Source organism: Nanorana parkeri, unplaced genomic scaffold (genome assembly GCF_000935625.1).
Source record: "Nanorana parkeri isolate BGI_ZX_2015 unplaced genomic scaffold, ASM93562v1 scaffold233, whole genome shotgun sequence".
NCBI lineage: Eukaryota > Metazoa > Chordata > Amphibia > Anura > Dicroglossidae > Nanorana > Nanorana parkeri.
The window spans coordinates 745,174-766,100 of NW_017306501.1; the positions used below are offsets into that span (position 1 = coordinate 745,174).

General features: G+C 41.0%; 1 protein-coding gene across 4 annotated transcripts in view; it reads left to right on the forward strand.

Annotated features, from left to right (window-relative positions):
• Positions 1–20,927, forward strand: part of CARMIL1 (capping protein regulator and myosin 1 linker 1) — a 263,519-nt gene that overhangs the window by 231,233 nt on the left and 11,359 nt on the right. For all 4 annotated transcript variants that reach the window (XM_018556313.1, XM_018556315.1, XM_018556314.1 and 1 more), the window contains 5 exons: positions 2,328–2,394; positions 2,567–2,763; positions 7,513–7,622; positions 17,381–17,840; positions 20,452–20,515. In XM_018556313.1, the coding sequence (XP_018411815.1) occupies positions 2,328–2,394; positions 2,567–2,763; positions 7,513–7,622; positions 17,381–17,840; positions 20,452–20,515 (898 nt within the window). The remainder of the gene's footprint in view (positions 1–2,327; positions 2,395–2,566; positions 2,764–7,512; positions 7,623–17,380; positions 17,841–20,451; positions 20,516–20,927) is intronic.

Below are 20,927 nucleotides of genomic sequence, written 5' to 3' on the forward strand. Positions count from 1 at the left end.
TATATATATATATATATTATAGTGAGGCACTTGCTTGTGGATGGTGTATATGTATTGCCTAGGTTTCTCAACTTCACATGATTAGGGTCTCCAGATATGGGGTAAACAACCTTTATAAGTTGTACCCAGTCTCTGAAGACCCCTTAGTGCAGGGGTGGCAAACTGCGGCCCTCCAGCTGTTGTGGAACTACAAGTCCCTTGAGGCTTTGCAAGATTCTCACAGCCACGGGCACGACTCGCAGAGGCAGATGCATCATGGGATTTGTAGTTTCACCACAGCTGGAGGGCCAGAGTTTGCCACCCCTGCCTTAGTGGATGTACCTGCCAGATGTGCAAAGATTGCTGCATAGGGCTTGTCCCTAACATCCTACGCATCTACCTAGAATTGAAGATGGCTACAGTAAGGAAGGGCTCTTTGTTACGAACATGTCTATGACTGTCGCACCCTCCCAGCTGGTGGTTGCTTGTTGCCACTGCACCTATCCCAATCTTCTTGTCAGCTGTGGGTTAATGAGCATAACCACACACCCTCATTGGGATTGGTCACCTCACATTGGGATTGGTTAGTGTCGCTTTATTTAAGCATCACAAGGCCAGTTGCATCCAGTTCCTTTCTTGTATCTTGCATCCTTTTTCTGTCTTGTATCTTGCTTTCTGTTTGTTTTGTATCTTGTCACCAGTACGACTGCTCTATACCTCGGGCCAGCCTGTAACCTATCAGAGTCAGTCCATTGTCTGGTTTATCTCACAGCTACAGCTCCCTTTTGTCAGTCTGACTCTCTCTTTGTCATTCCTGAAGTAGGGTAGTAGGGGACATCCTATTTCTTGTTCCACTATCACAAGGTGGATTGGTCAATTCATCATTCAAGTGTCTGACTTCAGGCGCAAGGTTTGCCCTTTCCTGGTTAAAGTGCACTCCATTAGATCAGTTACTGCTTCATGGGCTTTTCGGCATCAGAAATCTTTCTCAGATTTGCAAAGCTTCCATCTGGTCTTCTGTTTACACATTTGTTAAGTTTTACCAGGTGGATGTTTAGCACTTAGCTGATCCTGGATTCAGTCGTTAGACTTTTCAAGCAGTGCTGTAGACTCCCTTGAGCCACTCTTGTTTCTTCCTTGTGGGTCTGTTTGCCTTTTGTTTGCTGTTGTTTACCCCTCAATTGGACTGCTTTTGGACATCCCAGTGTTTCAGAATACTATCATGTGTAATGTATTACATACTACAGAAAACATGTAACATTATGCTATGTATTACATAACATTACACAACAGAGTTCCCTCTCCTGTTACTATGATCCACTCCTGTCATTGCTTGCTACTAAACTGAGGCATGCTGAGAATGGGAGGGGTGACACTGGGCTGTCTTTACAGCTTTGATTTGCCAGTTTCCAATTCTCCTGACGGTAAGAGTATAGCCCAGTGTGTCAGAATACTATCCTGTGCCCCATAATGTACTCTGAGAAAAGAAAATCCTATTCTTTTTTTCTCAGAATCATAGTAAGTTATGTTCTAGATCCTGGAGCCTGGAGGTTTTTGTAAAACTTTGGGTGGGAATTGCCCTCCATTTCTAGGTCCACATAATTACCTTGCAGTACCTTGTTTAAATCACTGGCTCCTAAGCATAGAGCATACAGTACATAGTTCATTACAATGGAACTAACTTTTAAGCGGGGGATCAGCAGACTCCACCTGTCCACATCTGGGCACCAAGGACTGAGCTGTCAAGGACTTGGTCCACTTACAAACTTGCGTTTTTAGGGCTTCCTGCTCACTTTTATTCAACAGAAATTCCTTTACAGAAAAGGTTGCCCCATCACACCGAACTCACACCGAACTCAATTTATTCAGCCACCTGGCTATATTTGGTCTGCTTAAACTGACAGTTTGTTTAAGCACAGATACCACTATTTTTCTGATGACAACCTGGTCAGAATGCCTGCCTCTAATGCAAAACACAGTCATGCGCTACTTGTGTGTCTGTCCACACCAGCTGTTCCCTTGAAACACGACTGTCAGTAGGGAGAAGCCCTGATTAAACTGAGTGACTAGGGCGGGAACACCCACCTGGCGATCAGCTTTACACCTGATCAGAGACTCACACTATTTGTGCCTACAGTGTGTGTGTGTGTATTATATTTAATTTTTCTTAATACTCGTTGATGGAAGAGGAGGTTGTTGTAACACTTTGTAGACAAGCAATAGATGTATTTTAGGAATCCATTTGTTCTTATTGATGTTATTTTGTATAGGAGTAATGTTACTTAATATCTATGTTAACTGCAAAGACAATGCATGTGCTTTAAGGGAAACTGTTTATATAATTACAGATGACTCCCAAGTCCAAGCGAAAGAGTATACACAGCAGAATGCTGCGTCCTGTGTCTAGAGCTTTTGGTAAGTTGATTTAGCAATTATTTTAATTATTCACTAGAATACTCTCTATGATAGCATTTGCTAGAAAGACAAAACTGCTTATTACCTAATATGCTGTTCAAAAACTGCACTTATAGTAGTGGTTATAGTTTTTGTTTTAAAACATGGCAGTTATTTTTTTTTCTCTTATAAGAAATGGAGTTTGATCTAGACAGAGCACTTGAGGATGTCCCAATACATATTGAGGACCCTCCATACCCCTCTGCGAAACACGAGAAGAGATCTTCCAGTGTCATTGCAGAACTGCCATCAGAAGAAGCAAAAAAACTTGAACACTTTACTAAATTACGACCAAAAAGGATGAAGAAGCAGCAACCCAGCAAATCTACTGTAAGTGGACCGCTATGTTTTATTGTAATAGAATTGTTGTTCACGAACAATTAAGTTGAACACTTACAGCTACAAGAGTCAACTTTCCTAGCATAAAGTTGTAAAGCATACTTCTTCTAACCCCCAGTACTGTGGATTTTACTAATCCTTAAATATTTTGAACTAAATTACAATCCCAATAGCCTGCACAGTGAACGGTTGGTTAGCACTGTTGCGTTTCAGTGCTTGAGGCCTGGGTTTTATTCTCTCCAAGACACTATTTTGTTTGTGTTTCCTCCTGCCATTGTATTTTTCTACATCCTATAATACATAGTGATCAGATTAAACATATTAACTTACTGTAAGAGCCAGGACTAATATTTGTGTAAAATATAAATATTTAACTCTCTTAAACTAACCTCTTAGGAAGATGCATCACAATGGTTTGCAGAGAACTAACAAGAAGTGTTGTGCAAAATTTTATCCACCTTGTATGTGTTCTTGGCTGGGACCTGGCTCACAACTTGTATGACTATCATGCTTCAGTTCTTCCCAGCTTGAGTGTCCAAATAGCTCTCAGACTTCATTGGTAGAGTGCAGAAATAATAACTCTTCCTGCTGACAGCACTTGAGTCCTAATACAAACAGGGACTAAAACTCTAGATTGGTGTAAATAAGAAGAAAGTGATGGCGTATGGCCAAACATATCTTATTTGCTAAATTGTTATAACCAAACTCACTGATGAATTATTGTTTATGCAGTTGGTCATGCATGTTCATATTGTAGATGGCACAGCCTTGTTTGAGACTCTCCTTTATGGGTTTTTTTCAGAATATGATATATGTTGGAATATGCAACTGAAACACATGAATTATGTAAAACTTGTTAAAGAATTGCAGCTCATGCACACTGTTATGTTCTGAATAAAAATGTACACTATAGCAATCAAATGTTTCCCCTTTGCGCACATACACTTGTGTCAGAGTGCTTTATCATGTGTCGTACTTCTCTTCTTGTTTCAGTTGTATCAGCATTCCTATAATGCCCCTGTACTATATTCTGTACATGTATAGCAATGTATGTCAAGGCATATTAGTGTTTGTCAATAGATGTACAGAGATTGTATCTGCAATTAAATATGATTTACATTTTTGGGGTCTGTAGACTGTAGGAAATTTCATTAAAGAGACCCTGTAAGGCCTCTGATAATTTAAAAGTGTAAGGTCTCTGCAATAGAAGCGTATACTTCTACATTTCTCTTACCTCCCCTCCTTTCCAGTGCTACAGCTTTCAAAAGTCTCTTTAGCATTTGCCACTACCAGGAGTGTGAGATAACTGTGTCCCCCACTCTGCTGATTACCTCCTCCAACAGCTACGTCTCTGCAGTACTTAGCAGTAATGTCGGGGATTGGAGGAAAGAAAGCATCTGACACTCCTATAAGTGTCCACTAGCCAAGAGGCATTTGGAGGCAACAGCTCTAGAAAGGAATGGAGATGTAGGAAAAATGGGCTACCAAAGAGGTGAGCATAGTCCTTCTATTACCAGCAGGGCGTGATTTCCCACAGGGCCACCAAGGCCCGGCCTCGTGGCGGCACGGAGTAGAGGGGCGGCAGGGGTCTGGAATTTATTTCGCCTGACGCTCGGGAAATGCAGTGCCGGGCGTGTCGTTTTTTTCTACATTTTGGCCCCGCTTCGGGCAAGCAGGGCTAAATGTAGAGTGTGGGAAGCTGCAGCTCACTCCGTGTGTACACTGAGATGGGAGAGCTGCACTAGCAGCCTTCCCATCTCAGCTGTCAAGAGTTCCAGCACAATTATGTGCTCAAACTCCTGTATTGGAGGTGACAGGTTCAATAAGAACCACCTGTCACCACCAAATGCTATCCGACAGTGGCTTGTGAGCTTCTATGTGATAAAGTAAAAGATAATAAGAAATAATTATTAAAATTAAAAAGTGATAATAAACTTATAAAAAAACTTATAAGAAAACAAAATCAAAATAAAAAAGTGATTATAAAAATTAAAACCAACCCTACCGCCCCTGCCATCTGTTTGCCATTCTCCAAACAGGTGGGGAGGGGGGAGCAATGAGGAACCTGGCCTTGGGGCAGCAAAGAGTTAATCCGCTCCTGATTACAGGGACAGTTGAAATACTTGTAGACCTGATAGGGTCTCTTAAATTTGCTAGAGTATCATTATAAAATCGTCCAAAAGCTTCTTGAATTATTCCACATTCTTAGCTGAGATCACTGCCTCCGGCAGCGAATTTCAGACCCTAACCGCTCTAACTGTGAAGAACCCCCTTCGCCCCATGTGCTGGAATTTCTTTTCCACCAATTTTAGGTCGTGGCCTCTAGTCTTTGTTACGGTGTTAATTGTAAAGATTTTGTTGCTAATGTTGCTTTCACCATTGAACAATTTGTACATGAAAATCATGTCCCCCCCTTAATCTCCTCACTTCCAACGTGAACATGTTTAAATTTAGTAGTCGTGTCTCATAGCTCTGGTCCTCCATTCCTCTAATTAGTTTGGTTGCCCTCCGCTGGACTCTTTCAAGCTCAAGGACGTCCTTTCTGTGGACTGGTGGCCAAAACTGGACCGCATACTCCAGATGAGGTCGAACCAGTGATCTATAAAGTGGCACAATTATGGACTTGTCTCTGCAATAAATCCCCTTCTTAATACAGGACAGGACTCTACTTGCTTTGTTTACAGGAGCCTGGCACTGCAAGCTATTAATCAATCTGTGGTCTACAATGACCCCCAAATCTTTTTCTATTTCTGACTTCCCTAGTGGCATACCCATGATTGTATAGCCCATTTGCTTATTTTTAATCCCAAAGTGCATTACTTTGCATGTATCGACGTTAAACCTCATCTGCCATATATTAGCCCACTCCCCTATTTTGTCCAGGTCCTCCTGTAATGTTAAACTGTCTAGGTCCGATTCTATAACTCTCCCGATTCTGGTATCATCAGCAAACACTGAAACATTGCTATTCACACCCTCCCCGATGTCGTTAATAAATAGGGTGAACAGCATGGGGCCTAGCACAGAACCCTGAGGCACACCGCTCATGACACCAGCCCATTCTAAAAAGTTGCCATTTATAGATACTCTTTGTACCTGTTCCTGTAGCCAGTACTCTATCCACGTACACACCATTCCATCTATGCCCATGGATCTCAGCTTGTATAACAAGCGTTTGTGTGGTACCGTATCAAAAGCCTTTGAGACAAATATATTATATGTGCTTGTAATACATTTTGCAGTGTCATAAAATTGCAAATGGACTTTGCTTTAGTTATTGGCTTCTTTTGCAGTGTAGCATATGTACAGAAAACAATCTGAACAAATTATTTAGTGTGTTTTGTGGGCAGGTAGAGAAAGACTAGCACTATGGAGCCAACACCCACTTACCTCAGTGGTTTGGTGCTGTTTGTTTCAGCAGTTCAGCACTGGTATGCAGGCAGCATTGCTAGCTGGAAGGCGGGTATCACAAATGTGGCTATGTTCCAAAGTTCAGGGGTCAATGTTTGTTGATGTAGTAGTGAGCCAGATTAGGCTAGCACCTGTAGAGTGGCTAGATCGTGTCCTCTGGTGCTGCTTGGCAGTAAGAACAAAGAGAGTTGAAGAAGGCTGATTGGCCATGAAATTCCCATTCCCAGGGCATGGTGCCTAGTTTTCCCTGTTGCATATTTAAATCTATTGTATAGTTTCAGAGACTGTCAGACAAACATAGTTATGCTTCAATGAAGTTGATTATCGCCAGAAAGGTTGCTTTGTTTGTCTTCCTCTGTGGATTGAATTGCTGTAAATTGTTGCCTGCAGCAGTATAGTGGAGCTCTCACTTACAACATGAGCATGTGTGTCTTACGTGCACTAGAGAAGGGGGGCTACTGATCAAAAGATCTTGTGTATGTGTTGGCAAGCCTGGCCGCATCTGTATTATACATTCCCTAGCTGCAAGAGCCAGATGATTCCAAAAAAGAACCACTTGTAATTCAGTTCATTAGATGTACTTTAATGCCGTCATTACCTGGTGGCCAGGTGCAAATTAGAAATTGAGGATTGCCTTGAAGCAAGCTTTGTTTGTCTGTGTTGTTACCATGATACTACATCATGTACGGCTCCTAGCTTTAAAAACAAAGTGGCATTTGGATGCAGATATGGAAGTTTCCTACACTTAATGGATGTATATCAGTTAGTTATGTTGTTTTAAAGCATTGAATAAATAGTTTAGTGAAGCTGATTTGTGAACCCTAAAACTAAGTAGTGCTGGCCATTGAAACCGTTAAGAATCTTATTCTTATTTTCTGAGTGCATTAAAAAAATGACAACAGAGCCTGCTGAGGAGAATTATCGCTACGCATATACTTTATACAGCACAATTTTCCTATTTTGTTTTAGTTTGCATTTTTCAGAAATGTATATGTTTGAGCTATTAACTTGCTTGGATTTCCATTATGGTGCTGAACAGGAATGCTTTAATTAAGTAGTGAAAATGCTTCTGTGCTTGCAACAAAATAAATACATGCTTCATACGCATTTCAAAATATGTATTGATCACATGCCATCTACATCCTCTATTTTAATTGTGATAGCTGATCTTGTAATATATAATTATTTATTTTCACTGCATTATTTATGATGGTGATCCCATTATTTATGATTGTGATGCTCTAGAAAACCAATAGTCTTAATGTTGGCTATGAAGGATTTCTTTCCATGACCATTAAGCTATGCCCTCTCCCTTTTTTTACTTTCCAGCAACCTGGAGGCGAAGTACCTGCAGATGGAGAACATAATGGGCTGATGCTTAGAGTAGATGAAGGTGTGGATGAATTTTTCACAAAGAAAGTGACACGACTGGAAACTAAGTGAGTATGGCAATGGATTGGCTTACATTGTACTGAGAATGGATAAGAATCAAATTATATGGGGAAATATTAGATTACAAAAGAAGTTCTTTTTTTAGTGGTTTAGGCAGGCAGAAGTCTCCTTATCCACTGCTGTTGTAGATCTATGGTTTTCTTAGTCTTTCATGACCCATCGCAGTTATTGCCTGACTGGTGCCAACACAATATTTTGCTTCTACACTCTTCTGTGTTTCGGAGTGAAGGGTTGTGACCATTTTAAGGGAGGTTTTTAGGTTGGATTTTAAAATGACTATTTTTATACACTAGGGGTGCACATTATTGTCTACTAAGTGTCAGAGCAAACCTGATAAGCAATTTGCTGGAGACTGCAATCAGCCCGTTTATGGTCACCCCAGAACAATGTTGGACCATCACTTTTAGCACTGTATTAAGTATCTTTCTAAAGAAATCCAAATTTCTAATTTGCATCTGTCATTCTTGTTTAAGAGAAGTAGTATGTTTTTTTTTTTAAATCCTTCAAACCATCATTACTTACCAAAACTTACAAATTAATTTTGTGGAAAGCGCTGTAGTGCTGTCACATGAAGCCTTCAATATGGTTGAAAATCACTTTGTGAAGGGACCTGGAAGTTTGGTTACATTCTACGGGAAATAATTTTTAAATTAAGAGTTAAAAACACCCATGAGACCTTGCCATTGTCACCCTTAGATAGAAAATTTGTGTGTATTATACCTCCAAAATGGATGTGATAGGTAAGAAGAACACGGTTTTGTGCATCATATTTAGACAAAGGACACACCCTTGCCACACCCTAGTCACGCATATCATTAAATTATGTTCGAGGGAAATCACGGGTACTGAGCTCCCCACTATTTTTCATTAGCTCCTGCAAAACACTATTGCAAAAATGTAAAGGTCAAATGAAAAGCTTAATGCTATTCTTATACAGGTCTATACATCAGACCTAAAAGATGGGCAGTTAAGTGAGTAAAGAAGGACTGGCTTTGGTTCCAAAAGAGAGACTGAAAAAGTGGGACAGTTGGGATCTGCATGTGCATATAATTTCACTTGTGCACTTAATATAAATACAAGACCAAGGAACTGTTTCCACTTAGAAACACCTGTCGGTTTAGAACTGACCTCAGATAAATTTAAAGGAGTTCAGAAGAAATGCAACCCTCACACCATCCTCATGAAGCTGAAGCTAAGCACTTGAGGTAAGATGTGGAAATGCGGCTGCGCAATGCATATTACAACCAACATGGAAGCTGTAAATTGTAGTTCTTCCTATAGTTAAAGAATATTCCAAAACGCTGCAAGGCAAATTCAGGTAGTTACACTGGTCACTTAAAATGATTAATGAATACATGTCAGCATTAATGTGTCTTTTATATCTACCCGGAGTTAGGCTTTAAATATAACATTTATTCATTGTTTTTTATTTTCAGGATTAAACTGCTTGTGCAACAGTTACGTAATAGTTTGCTAGCCTGATGGTAGCTCAGTGTTGTAAATTAATTGTAACAGTTGAAGAGTAGCATGGCTACCCCCCAATCTTGTTTACCTTCCTACTAGATCACTAAACACTGCTTTAAGTCAGGTTAAAATATTCCATGGCTTATTCTTCTATAAGTTAAAATGATTTTCTTTCTAAAATAAAATGCATTGCCACACAATTGTTATCCGATAGCCCATTTTAAGGCATTTACCAAAGTCAAATGCACAAATGTAAATAAATTCCTTCTAAAAAAAAAACATCTGCTGATGTTCCATGTTTGCCTTAATTAGCAGAAGATCAAAACTCAAACTAAAACACTCTTCAAGGGCCTGTTCACACGACGTCCGTTTTCTGTGCTGACCTGATCCGTACGCTCCTGCACTAAAAATGCATCCCAATGTATCCCTATGTGTTTTATGGGCTACAGTTCTCACGTGCGCAGTCCGTTCAGGTAAAAATACTGCATGTACACATTTTGTATGGTCAAGAAACAGACCGGAAACGCAAAACGCGTCAAAAACGCACTGCACTGCAGCTAACATACTGACAGCCCCACTCCAGCTAAAAAATAATAATAATTAACTGGAACGCATCAAAAACGCGGCAAACACGCACTGCATCAGTAGCTCCGCACCTGATCCGGACCTGATCAGGACCTGATATCATGTGTTGATACAGAAAAATTAGGGGGCATCAAAACTGTCTTTTTCTGACAGTTTTACACAAGCAAAACATAATGTCAGCTTTTAAAATTAAAAGGGCAAAACACTTAATTGATATTTTAATTTGTGGTTAGAGAACACTGTGAAAATCTGTTGGAAAGTATCTGCTTTCCCAGTGCTTGGGCAGTCAACAAGTGCTATTGAACACAATGGAAAATGTACTTATCAGCGCATGTTGAAAGTATATCTCAGATTATGTTGCTTGGTGACATGCAAGATGACTGGAAAGTCCAGCTGTGGAGTAAATGCTTCATAATTAATCAGACGTGGCTTGGTGATCTTGTTATATTTAGGTTAATAATGTAGCTAAATGTGCTGCTAAACGTTCCCTACCCTTCAGGTGGTCCAAGAATGCTGGGTATCCAAATTTTCTAGATATCTCTTAGATTTTTATGATAATTTTTTTTTCCTTTTAATTGTATTGTAAAATTAAAAATAGATACACATGGTCTAAATGACCTCAGAATACCAATGGAAGACCAAGCCCAATTAACACACTTTTAATGCTGTATCACATGGCATTTCCCTTTTTAAATCTGCAGCTAAAACACAAAATACATAACATCTTTTTTTTTCTTCTTTTGTCTGGAAGTCTCCACATCCCACCAGAATCCCAAGGGACTTGGCAGTCTTGCTGTACAAGATGATAATTTGTATTATCTGGCAGTTCAGACTTCTTATCTTTACCATTCTTCCCGATCTGAGGAAACCGATATTAAATGTTTTAAACTGCCCTGCAGGATTTCTCCCTGCCAGTCTTATATTTTTCATTTGCCATAGCCTTGGAATAATATCTGCCAGGTCACCTCTTGATCCCAAGATGTAATATGTAGGCTTTAAAAATGTGGGATCTCACTTTTAATCCTTTCATGACCAGAGGTAATTGATATCTAGATTCCCAGACTAAATTCAGCTATGCAATGGTTAGCAGTACTGCGAGAGTACATTGTAAAACAATTCCTGGAGTTCTTCTTTAAGGACTGTAAAGCTTTTATATTGTATATGTTATATATGTTTTAATAATTAACCAGCTCGTGTTTTTTATTAGTAAGCTGAAAAATAAAGAATTTTGTGTTTTTTTTTAAATGCAATTTTGGTATTTTTAACCATTTTATGAAAAATTGTAAAACTTTATATATATATATATATATATAATATTTAGACTCAATATTCCACAGTGACAGCTGCAGCTGTGCCTAATCCATCATAATGATCACATGATTGGGAACCATGCTGATTGATTTCATTGTTAGGCCTCATTCACACCAGACACTGCGTTCTGGCCAGAATGCACTTCATCGCACTGCGGCCAACTCACAATGTTGTAGCGGTCCATTGAAGTGGATGGCACAGTAGCCACGCCCTCCAGCCGCAATGCTATCTGCCACATGGGAACGCAATTATGCCTATGGTCCGGTCTGAATAAAATAGTGCTTGCAGCATTTTGTTCGGACTGGACCGCAGACCTAATGAGCCTTGCATTGCAGCCGGAGGGCGTGGCTACGGTGCCATTCACTTCAATGTATCGCCTCCTGCCGCACAGCATACTGGGCCGGCCGCAATGCGATGCAGTTCGTTTTTGCCACAATCCAGCTGGAACACACTGTGTCTGGTGTGAACTAGGCCTTAGTGTGAGACCAGTACTATTTGCCTGCAAAGCCACAGATTCCTAGTTCTAAATTGGAACATAGATTAATATTCTTTCAGCATGAGGCACCATGCCTTAGAGCAGGGGTCAGCAACCTTAAACACTCAAAGAGCCATTTGGACCCGTTTCCCACAGAAAAGAAAACACCGGGAGCCACAAAACCCTTTTGACATCTAAAATGAAGATAACACTGCATATATCGTTTTTTACCTTTATGCTATGTATAGCATGTATATAGGTATATGTAGTAAGAGGCCCCCATACTGCCCAGACCCCTCACATGTGTTCCGGCACTACCCCCCTGATGGCGCTGTTCTATCAAAGTTAGAATGTTAGGTTGGAATGTGTGACCGATGACGTGGTCACACCGCCAATAGGTCAATCATTCCAACGCTTTCTCAGCTGTTCCAGGGCAGATCGGCACCGCAAATCGTATGTGCAGGAGAACCGATCTGCCCTGGAACAGCTGTTCGGTCCTGAAATGTCACTTCTATCCGACTTTGTGAGTGGGGTGGAATGCGAGATCACACTCACAGAGTCGGATAGAAGTGACATTTAAGGACTGAACAGTTGTTCCAGGGCAGATCATTTTTCCTGCACATAAGATTTGTGATGCCGATCTGCCCTGGAACAGCTGAGAAAGTGTTGGAATGCTTGACCTATTGGCTGTCACACATTCCACCGCCAAAAAACGGGGCGGGATTACATTGAAATGTGTGACCACGTCACCGATCACACATTTCAACCTAGTCACAAACTTTGATAGAACAGCGGCCCTGGCTGTAATTATTTAATCAGTGAAATAGATTATAATAAGCAACATTACAGTGTAATGTTGCCCATTATAATCCACTTTTCTAATAAAATATAATAACAGCACACAGTGTGCAGTTGCACCCGTACCACTCACTCCCATATCCTCCCCCGCTCTTCATTGAGACTCACCTGCCAAGCCTCACAGCCAGCATCCAAGTCAGACGGTGAGCACTGCAAAGGGCCGAGCATGTGACACACACTTCTCTCCTGCCGCCTGTTACTAGGGAAGCGGCTGGGAGAGAAGCTGAGTCACATGACGCGCCCTCTTGCTGAGAAGCCCGTCAGCAGTGCGGGGCCCCGGGACGAAGAAAAAAATTGTATATTCCCTGGAGCTCCGATATACTATACAAATCCCTTGAAATGCTGTCTATAATTGGTCCTCTAAGGTCATGCAACCAGGGTTAGATAAGCAGAAAAATAGGGGAGTGTTCCCAGGGACCCTGCACTGCTGCATATTTCACCGGGGTGGGGGGGGTGCCCGGGCCTGGGCCTCACTGGGCCCCCCCACGGTCTCCGGCCCCAGCGGTAGTTCAGCCCCTGGACAGGGAGCTGCAGCAGAGGGATGAAAGAGCCATATGCGGCTCTTGAGCTGCGGGTTGCTGACCCCTTCCTAAGAGCAATAATACACAGATTGTGGTTGGGAATGGTACACCCTGTAAACGAAGAGTATCTATATATACCTTTCCAGCAATCTGTGTATTTAAACTCCTTCACTTTTCTGCTTCCTGCAGATATTAAGCACTTGTGGGTTTGTCAACTTCACACCACCACATGCTCATACAGCTGCCTAAGAGATCCTTTTCCTCTCTTAAGAGATTTTTTTTTACTGGAAAAAGTGATTTTGATAGAATGTGAAAGGTTTGGTATGATTTTTCCATGAGATGTAATGATGTACAATCCCTTATTGTGCACTTATGCTTAGTGAGCCCTCCTCCCCTCTGTGCGGATCATTTTTAAATGGGATATACTCATCTGCAATCCTTCCCATAAAATTCATGAATTTGGGAAGTGTGGTTTGTTTGTTTTTTGACACCCGCATTATTCTTTGGTTCTTCCAAAGATAGCATAAATATTTTGTATTTTGATCAAAATAAAGCTTTAACATGAAACTGACTCCAAAACGTTTTGTTTTGTATAGAGTAAGCGTTATGTCAGCTTTTTAATTTTTTTGCCATCTGTGTCCCGTTGGGGCGATTTCACTTCCTATCCAATAGCTGCAACAGGAATTGAGGGGAAATCCTTCCAAAGAGAGGTAAATCCTTAGTGGTCAGCAAGGTCACCAGAACTACTGTCCCCATTGGAAGATTTTCCATCTATTCCTGTTCTGATGATAACCCAAAATTTGGGATTTTCTTTCAATTTCAGTGATAGCAGTCACTAGGACAAATATGGGATGAATCTCTCTAACGGGTACATAAAAAGCTTTAAAAACCAGACGGGGCTTCTCATCCCTCTCCACTCTGTCTAAAAAAGTTTAGGCTTTGGTTGCACTTTAAATATATTTAGCTAAATCTGTTTTAGTTTGGTAGCTGTGTTACATACACCATATTGCCAAAGGTATTGGGACACCCCTCCAAATCATTGGATTCAGGTGTTCCAATCACCTCCATGGCCACATGTGTATAAAAACAAGCACCTAGGCATGCAGATTGCTTCTACAAACATTTGCGAAAGAATGGGTCGGTCTCAGGAGCTCAGTGAACTCAATCGTGGTACCGTGATAGGTTGCCACCTGGGCAATAAGTCCATTTGTGACATTTCCTTGAAACCACTGTCAACTGTTAGTGGTATTATAACAAAAGTGGAAGCAACTGGGAACAACAGCAACTCAGCCACAAAGTGGCACGCCATGTAAAATGACAGAGCGGGGTCAGAGGTTGCTGAAGCGCACAGTCCCCAGAAGTCGCCAACTGTCTGCAGAGTCAATAGCTACAGACCTCCAAACTTCATGTGGCCTTCAGATTGGCACAACAACAGTGCGTAGAGAGTTTCATGGAATGGGTTCCCATGTCTGAGCAGCTGAAGAGCAGTGAAGGGAACTCTTGAGGCATCAGCATACCAAGACATTTTGGACAATTTCATGCTCCCAACTTTGTGGGAACAGTTTGGGGATGGTCCCTTTCTCTTCCAACATGTCTGCGCACTAGTGCACAAATCAAGGTTCATGATGAGCGAGTTTGGGGTGGAGGAACTTGACTGGCCTGCACAGAGTCCTGACCTCAACCCGATAGAACACCTTTGGGATGTATTAGAGCGGAGACTGCGAGCCAGACCTTCTCGTCCAACATCAGTACCTGACCTCACAAATGCACTTCTGGAAGAATGGTCAAATATTCCCATAGACACACTCCTAAACCTTGTGGATGGCTTCCCAGAAGAGTTGAAGCTGTTATAGCGGCAAAGGGTGGGCCAACTCAATATTGAACCCTATGGACTAAGACTGGGATGTTCATGTGTGTGTAAAGGCAGCCATCCCAATACTTGGCAGGCGTCCGATTACTTTTGGCAATATAGTGTAGCTTCATAGTCTCTAAATAAAACCGTTCTCTGCCTTTGCATTTTGAAATGCTACCTCATGTATGTAGTACTATTATTGTTTTGCTTTGAGTTTTACAGTGATCATTATTTTGAGTTAAAAAGAGGTAATTAAATATTTGTTATTACATAAAAAGGAAAGATGTCAGGGTAAGTGTCTTGCATAAGGTAGAGCCCCCTATGAGAAAATACTTGCTTCCTGTCCTAGGTATAGGCAGTGATTGAAGCTGATCTGTTGCTCCTCTGGATCCTTAAAGTATGTATAATAATCTTTAATAAAGGGCTTTGAATGGGTGCTCACGAGTTGTAAGCGTGCTTCTTCCCGCAGCAGCCATCCTGTATCGAATCCACATAATAACATTTATGTTTGCCAGCAGATTAGAGATATAATTGCCTCCACAGACCATAATTATAGCAGAACAGCCTTTTAGAGATCCCTGGTTTTCCTGGCAGTGGCTCTGCATAATAAATTCAAAACTATGGCTCCACATCCTTTGAAGATTGAGGTGCTGTGATAGGGTACCATTGTACTTTTCTGTGATTGATGCATGCACTTGGAAAGCTGCATTGTTAGCTCAGGCAAGAAAAACTATAGGTATAGGAATTTTGCCCAGTTGGCATTTATTTTTACTATCGTATTAGGTAAAATTTAACTAAAGCAGAATTCTGGAAAAATGATTAACCCTACCCTACCCCTGCCAGTTTTTGTCTAGGGACTAAAATAAAAACAATATACTCACCTGATCCTCCGAGTCAGCTTGCTCTTGGACCGGTTTTTCCAGCCTCTCTCCCCCTCCACTGCAGCGGTCCCCAGAAGTCGCCAACTGTCTGCAGAGTCAATAGCTAAAAACCTCCAAACTTTGTGTGGCCTTCAGATTGGCACAACAACAGTACATGGAATGCTTCATGGAATGGGTTTCCATGGCCGAGCAGCTGCATCCAAGCCTTACATCACCAAGTGCAATGCAAAGCGTCGGATGCAGTGGTGTAAAGCACGCCGCCACTGGACTCTAGAGAAGTGGAGACGTGTTCTCTGGAGTCACGAATCACATTTCTCTGTCTGGCAATCCGATGGACGTGTCTGGGTTTGGCGGTTGCCAGGGGAACGGTACTTGCCTGACTGCATTGTGCCAAGTGTAAAGTTTGGTGGAGGGGGGATTATGGTGTGGGGTTGTTTTTCAGGGGTTGGGCTTGGCCCCTTAGTTCCAGTGAAGGGAACTCTTTAGGCATCAGCATACCAAGACATTTTGGACAATTTCCTGCTCCCAACTTTGTGGAAACAGTTTGGGGATGGCTCCTTCTTGTTCCAACATGACTGTGCACCAGTGCACAAAGCAAGGTCCATAGAGACGTGGATGAGCAAGTTTGGGGTGGAGGAAATTGACTGGCCTGCACAGAGTCCTGACCTCAACCCGATAGAACACCTTTGGGATGAATTAGAGCGGAGACGGCGAGCCAGGCCTTCTCGTCCAACATCAGTACCTGACCTCACAAATGTGCTTCTGGAAGTATGGTCAAACATTCCCATAGACACACTCCTAAACCGTGTGGGCAGCCTTCCCAGAAGAGTTGAAGCTATTATAGCGGCAAAGGGTGGGCCAACTAAATATTGAACTCTACGGACTAAGACTGGGATGCCATTAAAGTTCATGGGCATGTAAAGGCAGCCGTCCCAATACTTTTGGCAATATAGTGTATTTAACAGGCCAAAGGGGAGATACGAGAAATGCATTGTTGGGGTTTACATTCACTTTAAGGAACGGGCTGCACATTGCATATACCAAGTAGGTGTTAAATGGGATGCTTCAATATTCCCATCTCATGCAAATATCTAAAGGGTCAACCTGGTACATGGTCAACCTAAGTGACAAGGGTTTAGTCATTTTCTTGTTTATTTTTATGTGGCGTGGCAAGTGAATCTGTACATTTGTTATATATTGTGGTTTGGTTTTGGATAGGTAAGGCTTGATTATACCAACATTTTCTTATGAAGAACTATAGCCTTCCTATGAAAAGCTCGGCCACCAGTCAGCATTAGATTTACAATGGAAGTTTGAAGCCGATTGGCAGGGGTTCTTGATAAGAACACATTGGTACCGAAGGCCTTTAAAGTGCACCTGTACCTAGACTATGGACAGTAAACTGAGTAGATATTCTTTTAAAGCTCTTTTACTTCTTGTTAACAAGCCATCCCTGACCATTCCATGTACGTTTAATATGAAGTTAATTCTTCTCAAAGACCACAAGAAATACTCCAGTGTCCAATTTCTAACAGATGCTTGTTACTTACATTAGAGGGCTGAGAGCCTGCCAAGATTCTAGTGCAACAGAAAGTAATGGGGAAACGGTTATGATTTCAATAACTGTGTTGTGAACTATGAACATTGAATTTCTCCACAACAATTACAGATACAGAGATGAATGAGGTTTTGCTTAAAGTGTTTTTACTGCTTGTTTAGAATATGTAAATACTTTTGTGTTCATGGTTGGGGCACAGGTTCAATTTAAGTCTCAATGTTCGCATCTATCTTTTTATAGGAAACACTCTTTCAAAGGTTTAGAAGAAAGCAGTGAAGGTGATGATAAGAAGAGGAGGGAATCCAGGAAGAGCGGCTTTCTCAATTTAATTAAATCTAGGTCCAAGTCTGAGCGTCCACAAACTGTCATCGTGTCCGAAGAGCCTCTGTCTCCTAGACTCTCTATGAAAAGTCCTGCTCCTGACAGCAGCAAAAAGGATAAAGTAACTGACACCAATGGAGCAGTGAGTTCAAGTGCAAGTGCTGCAAGTAGTGGGCCCAGCAGCAGTACAGAGAGGTCAGAGGAGCTAAAAACTCCAGATTCTATAGAGGAAATTCTACAAATCGATGATCCCGCTAAACCTGAGCGGACTGATAGCAAAAGCAGTCCACAAAGTGGAAGGAGATATGGTGTGCAAGTGATGGGGAGCGGGTTGCTAGCAGAGATGAAGGCCAAGCAGGAAAAAAGAGCTGCACACAAGGTACGTGCTTAATGCATGTATATTTTTTGAGCACATAGTACAGTATTAAAAACAACAGAACACTTATAAGAGTTAAAATGTGTTTTTGTGTTATCATGCTATTAACGGCAAAGCTTAGCAATGATCATGCTTTTGCTTGACCAGCTAATAGCAATGTATATTGAATTATGGAGCTTCTGCAGATAATACAGAGCATAACTCCCCACACCGCCCCATCCTACTGCAATCTTTCAAAGCACATGCCCCCTGCTTAGGCTGTGTACATAGACATTTTTTTTCAATCACATACAGTATATGTATACAATTCTGAAAAACGGGCATTTTACTATTACACAGAAAAGAACAAAAATATTATGGACAGATTCAATGCATTAGTTTTTAAGCTACTTTTGTCAGCTTTATTGCATTATTAACATTAATGGAGTGTTAATCCAAGTAAGGTATAATTGAGGCTGTAGTCCAGCAGACGTAGAATATGCATACAGTATATGTACTCATACATCACAGTTTTGCAAAGCCCTTTCCTGATCATGTAGCCTCCGTTCAGGTTTTCACAACGATAGTGTACAGGAAACGATTTCCTGCCAAATTTGCCATTTCAGTAAACATCATTGTGACTGGATTTAGCCTAAATCTCAGACCCAGATTGTGGCTAGGTTCTTTCTCTGTGTGCATGTGCCCTCACCATCTGCTGCTTTATATGAGATACTGTGGTGCAGGCATTTGTGTCCCTTTTGATGTTGAAAGTCATTATATTTTCAATTCCTATTCTGGTCAAAGTGACAGGTTCTCTCGGTAGCCTATCTCTCTCACTGATAAATATCTTACACATAGTTATTGACCATCCCCCTGCCCCCACATGATAGTATTCAGGCTTGGCTAATGAGGCACTGAGCATTGTCCTCTAGGAGGAAGCGGTGAAGGTCTCAGGCTGTAGCAGGAAAAAGGTGAGTCAGAGAGCGCGTGGCAAAAGTATCAACATTAAGGTGTTTTGGAGGGGTGGGGGCAGGATTCCTCTCAACAGAACATGTCACTTTGCCTTGATTCTACAAAATGACAGGTTTACTTTAAAACCTGACAAGTGAAATAACATATCTGGATATACATACGTTGCCTGATGAATATCAGCTGTGTGTTTCCCTTGAAGAGGTTGATGTTTAAGACATCTGCTTGCACCCAGAGCTTTAATCGACCATTGCAGGATACCTATAGAGTATTTATCTGCTGCATTATCATCACATTGCTTTATTTTTATCTGAAAGATTTAGTCATTATCAAACGCCGCTATCACTGTCTCCCCCAGTACCCGCTGGGAAATAAATTCTTTTTCATTATCATGTTTTTTGGGTTGGGTGACGTGTCTGCCTGTCTGATAATAATTGTATTAAAAGCCTGCATGTACCAGTAAATTAGTCTCAAACTTAACTGCACCATTTAATAATTCATAGGGGATGCAGAAAGTAGGATGGCAGGGCTGCTGCTGAAATAACATCTGGTGCTGCAGGGCAATAAAATCTGTTTAGAGAGGCAGCAGTGAAGGTTTACAGTTCTCTGTCTCCATCTAGTGTTCTGTAAGGTGTAGCTTCTTGCTTAGGAATCGAGGAATGCACCACAAGTGATCACAGGACCACTGCAGGCTGCTCTCCTTTTAACATGATAACATAATCTACACTGAAAAAGACTTTTATTTGGGTCATTTCACTGGAATATTCAGAGACCTTTTAGCCGAGTTTGCAACATGTGAGTCATCATAGATCATATCGCGTTAGAGCAGTGGCAAGTTTTTGTCCTTGCGTGTACCAACCTGATTTCACAAAACAAACTCAACATTACAGGCTTAAGATAGACAAGAAATTATTATTTTTTCCTTATTTATTTAAATGAAGTAGTAGTAGACCTTAAATCCACACCAGGGGATAATATCTGCCTCTAGTGTGTATGCTCCCTCTGTGTTTTATCATTTCTCTTTGAGCCTTGGGTTTCCTTCCACAATTCAACAACTTACAATTTCTGAGCTGAGATTCTAGACTGTGCATCACACATTGCGTGTGCAATTTGTGGTAGGGACATTGGTTGGTTCTTTTCTCCAAACAAAATATGAATAAATCAACAGAAGTTAAACAATTATTTAACCTGCTGTTGATTGATGATCTTTTAGAAGCACTTTTATAAAGTAATAGTCCCCTAGGACCGCTGGGGTGCTTCATCAACACTGTCTGAATGTGATAGCAGGACCAGGTGTGAGCAATGATTATACCATAAACCCAGAATATGTTCAGTGCAGGGGGATGTCTGCAGGTGCTAAAGTCTTTTGCGTAGCTTCTAAAGTTCTAATGTGTTAATTTTTCACACCTGACCTTCTGTTCAGGGCCATTTTTCTTTACTGGTGTAGCATTCAAATGATATCATGCCAAACTAGCATTGGTCTTGTTGTATTGTTGCTTGTATTTATATTTGCCAGTAGCTGAGTAAGAAACCTGATAATATTATCACAGCATCACCCACTGCATTGTTCAGTATAAATTGCCCTAAGGATAGCAGAAAGTATATGAAATTAAAAACATACTTTTATAATGCAAGTTCATGTAATCTGTACATTTATGTTTTACAGAAGCTTGGCAGTGATACCAGCAAAAACACTGTAGATGTAGAAAAAGCAGAAGGAAGTGGAACAGGTTTGTTTGATTTGATTAATGTTAATATGCTCAGCTGTCAGTAACTGGTATTGGCCCCTATAAACGCCTGAGTGTTTTCCTGCACATTTCCCAAAGCACTGCAATGCTCAACATTAACCCCTTCATGACTGAGTTAGTTTTCAGTTTCTGTTCATAAATGACTGAGACACTTTTTAAATTTTTGCTGTGTGATTCTTCCACAGCAGTAATATACTTTCTTACTAAATGTACCCACACATATTATATATTGTTTTTTAGAGGACAGATAGGGCTATATAATTATATCACATATGTGTACCTAACCCCTCACTTAGTTTGAATAAAAAAAAAACATTAGGAAAAAAACTAGAAAAACACTTTTTTCACAAGTTTTGATTATTTTTTAGAATTTTTTAATATTAATTATAGTATA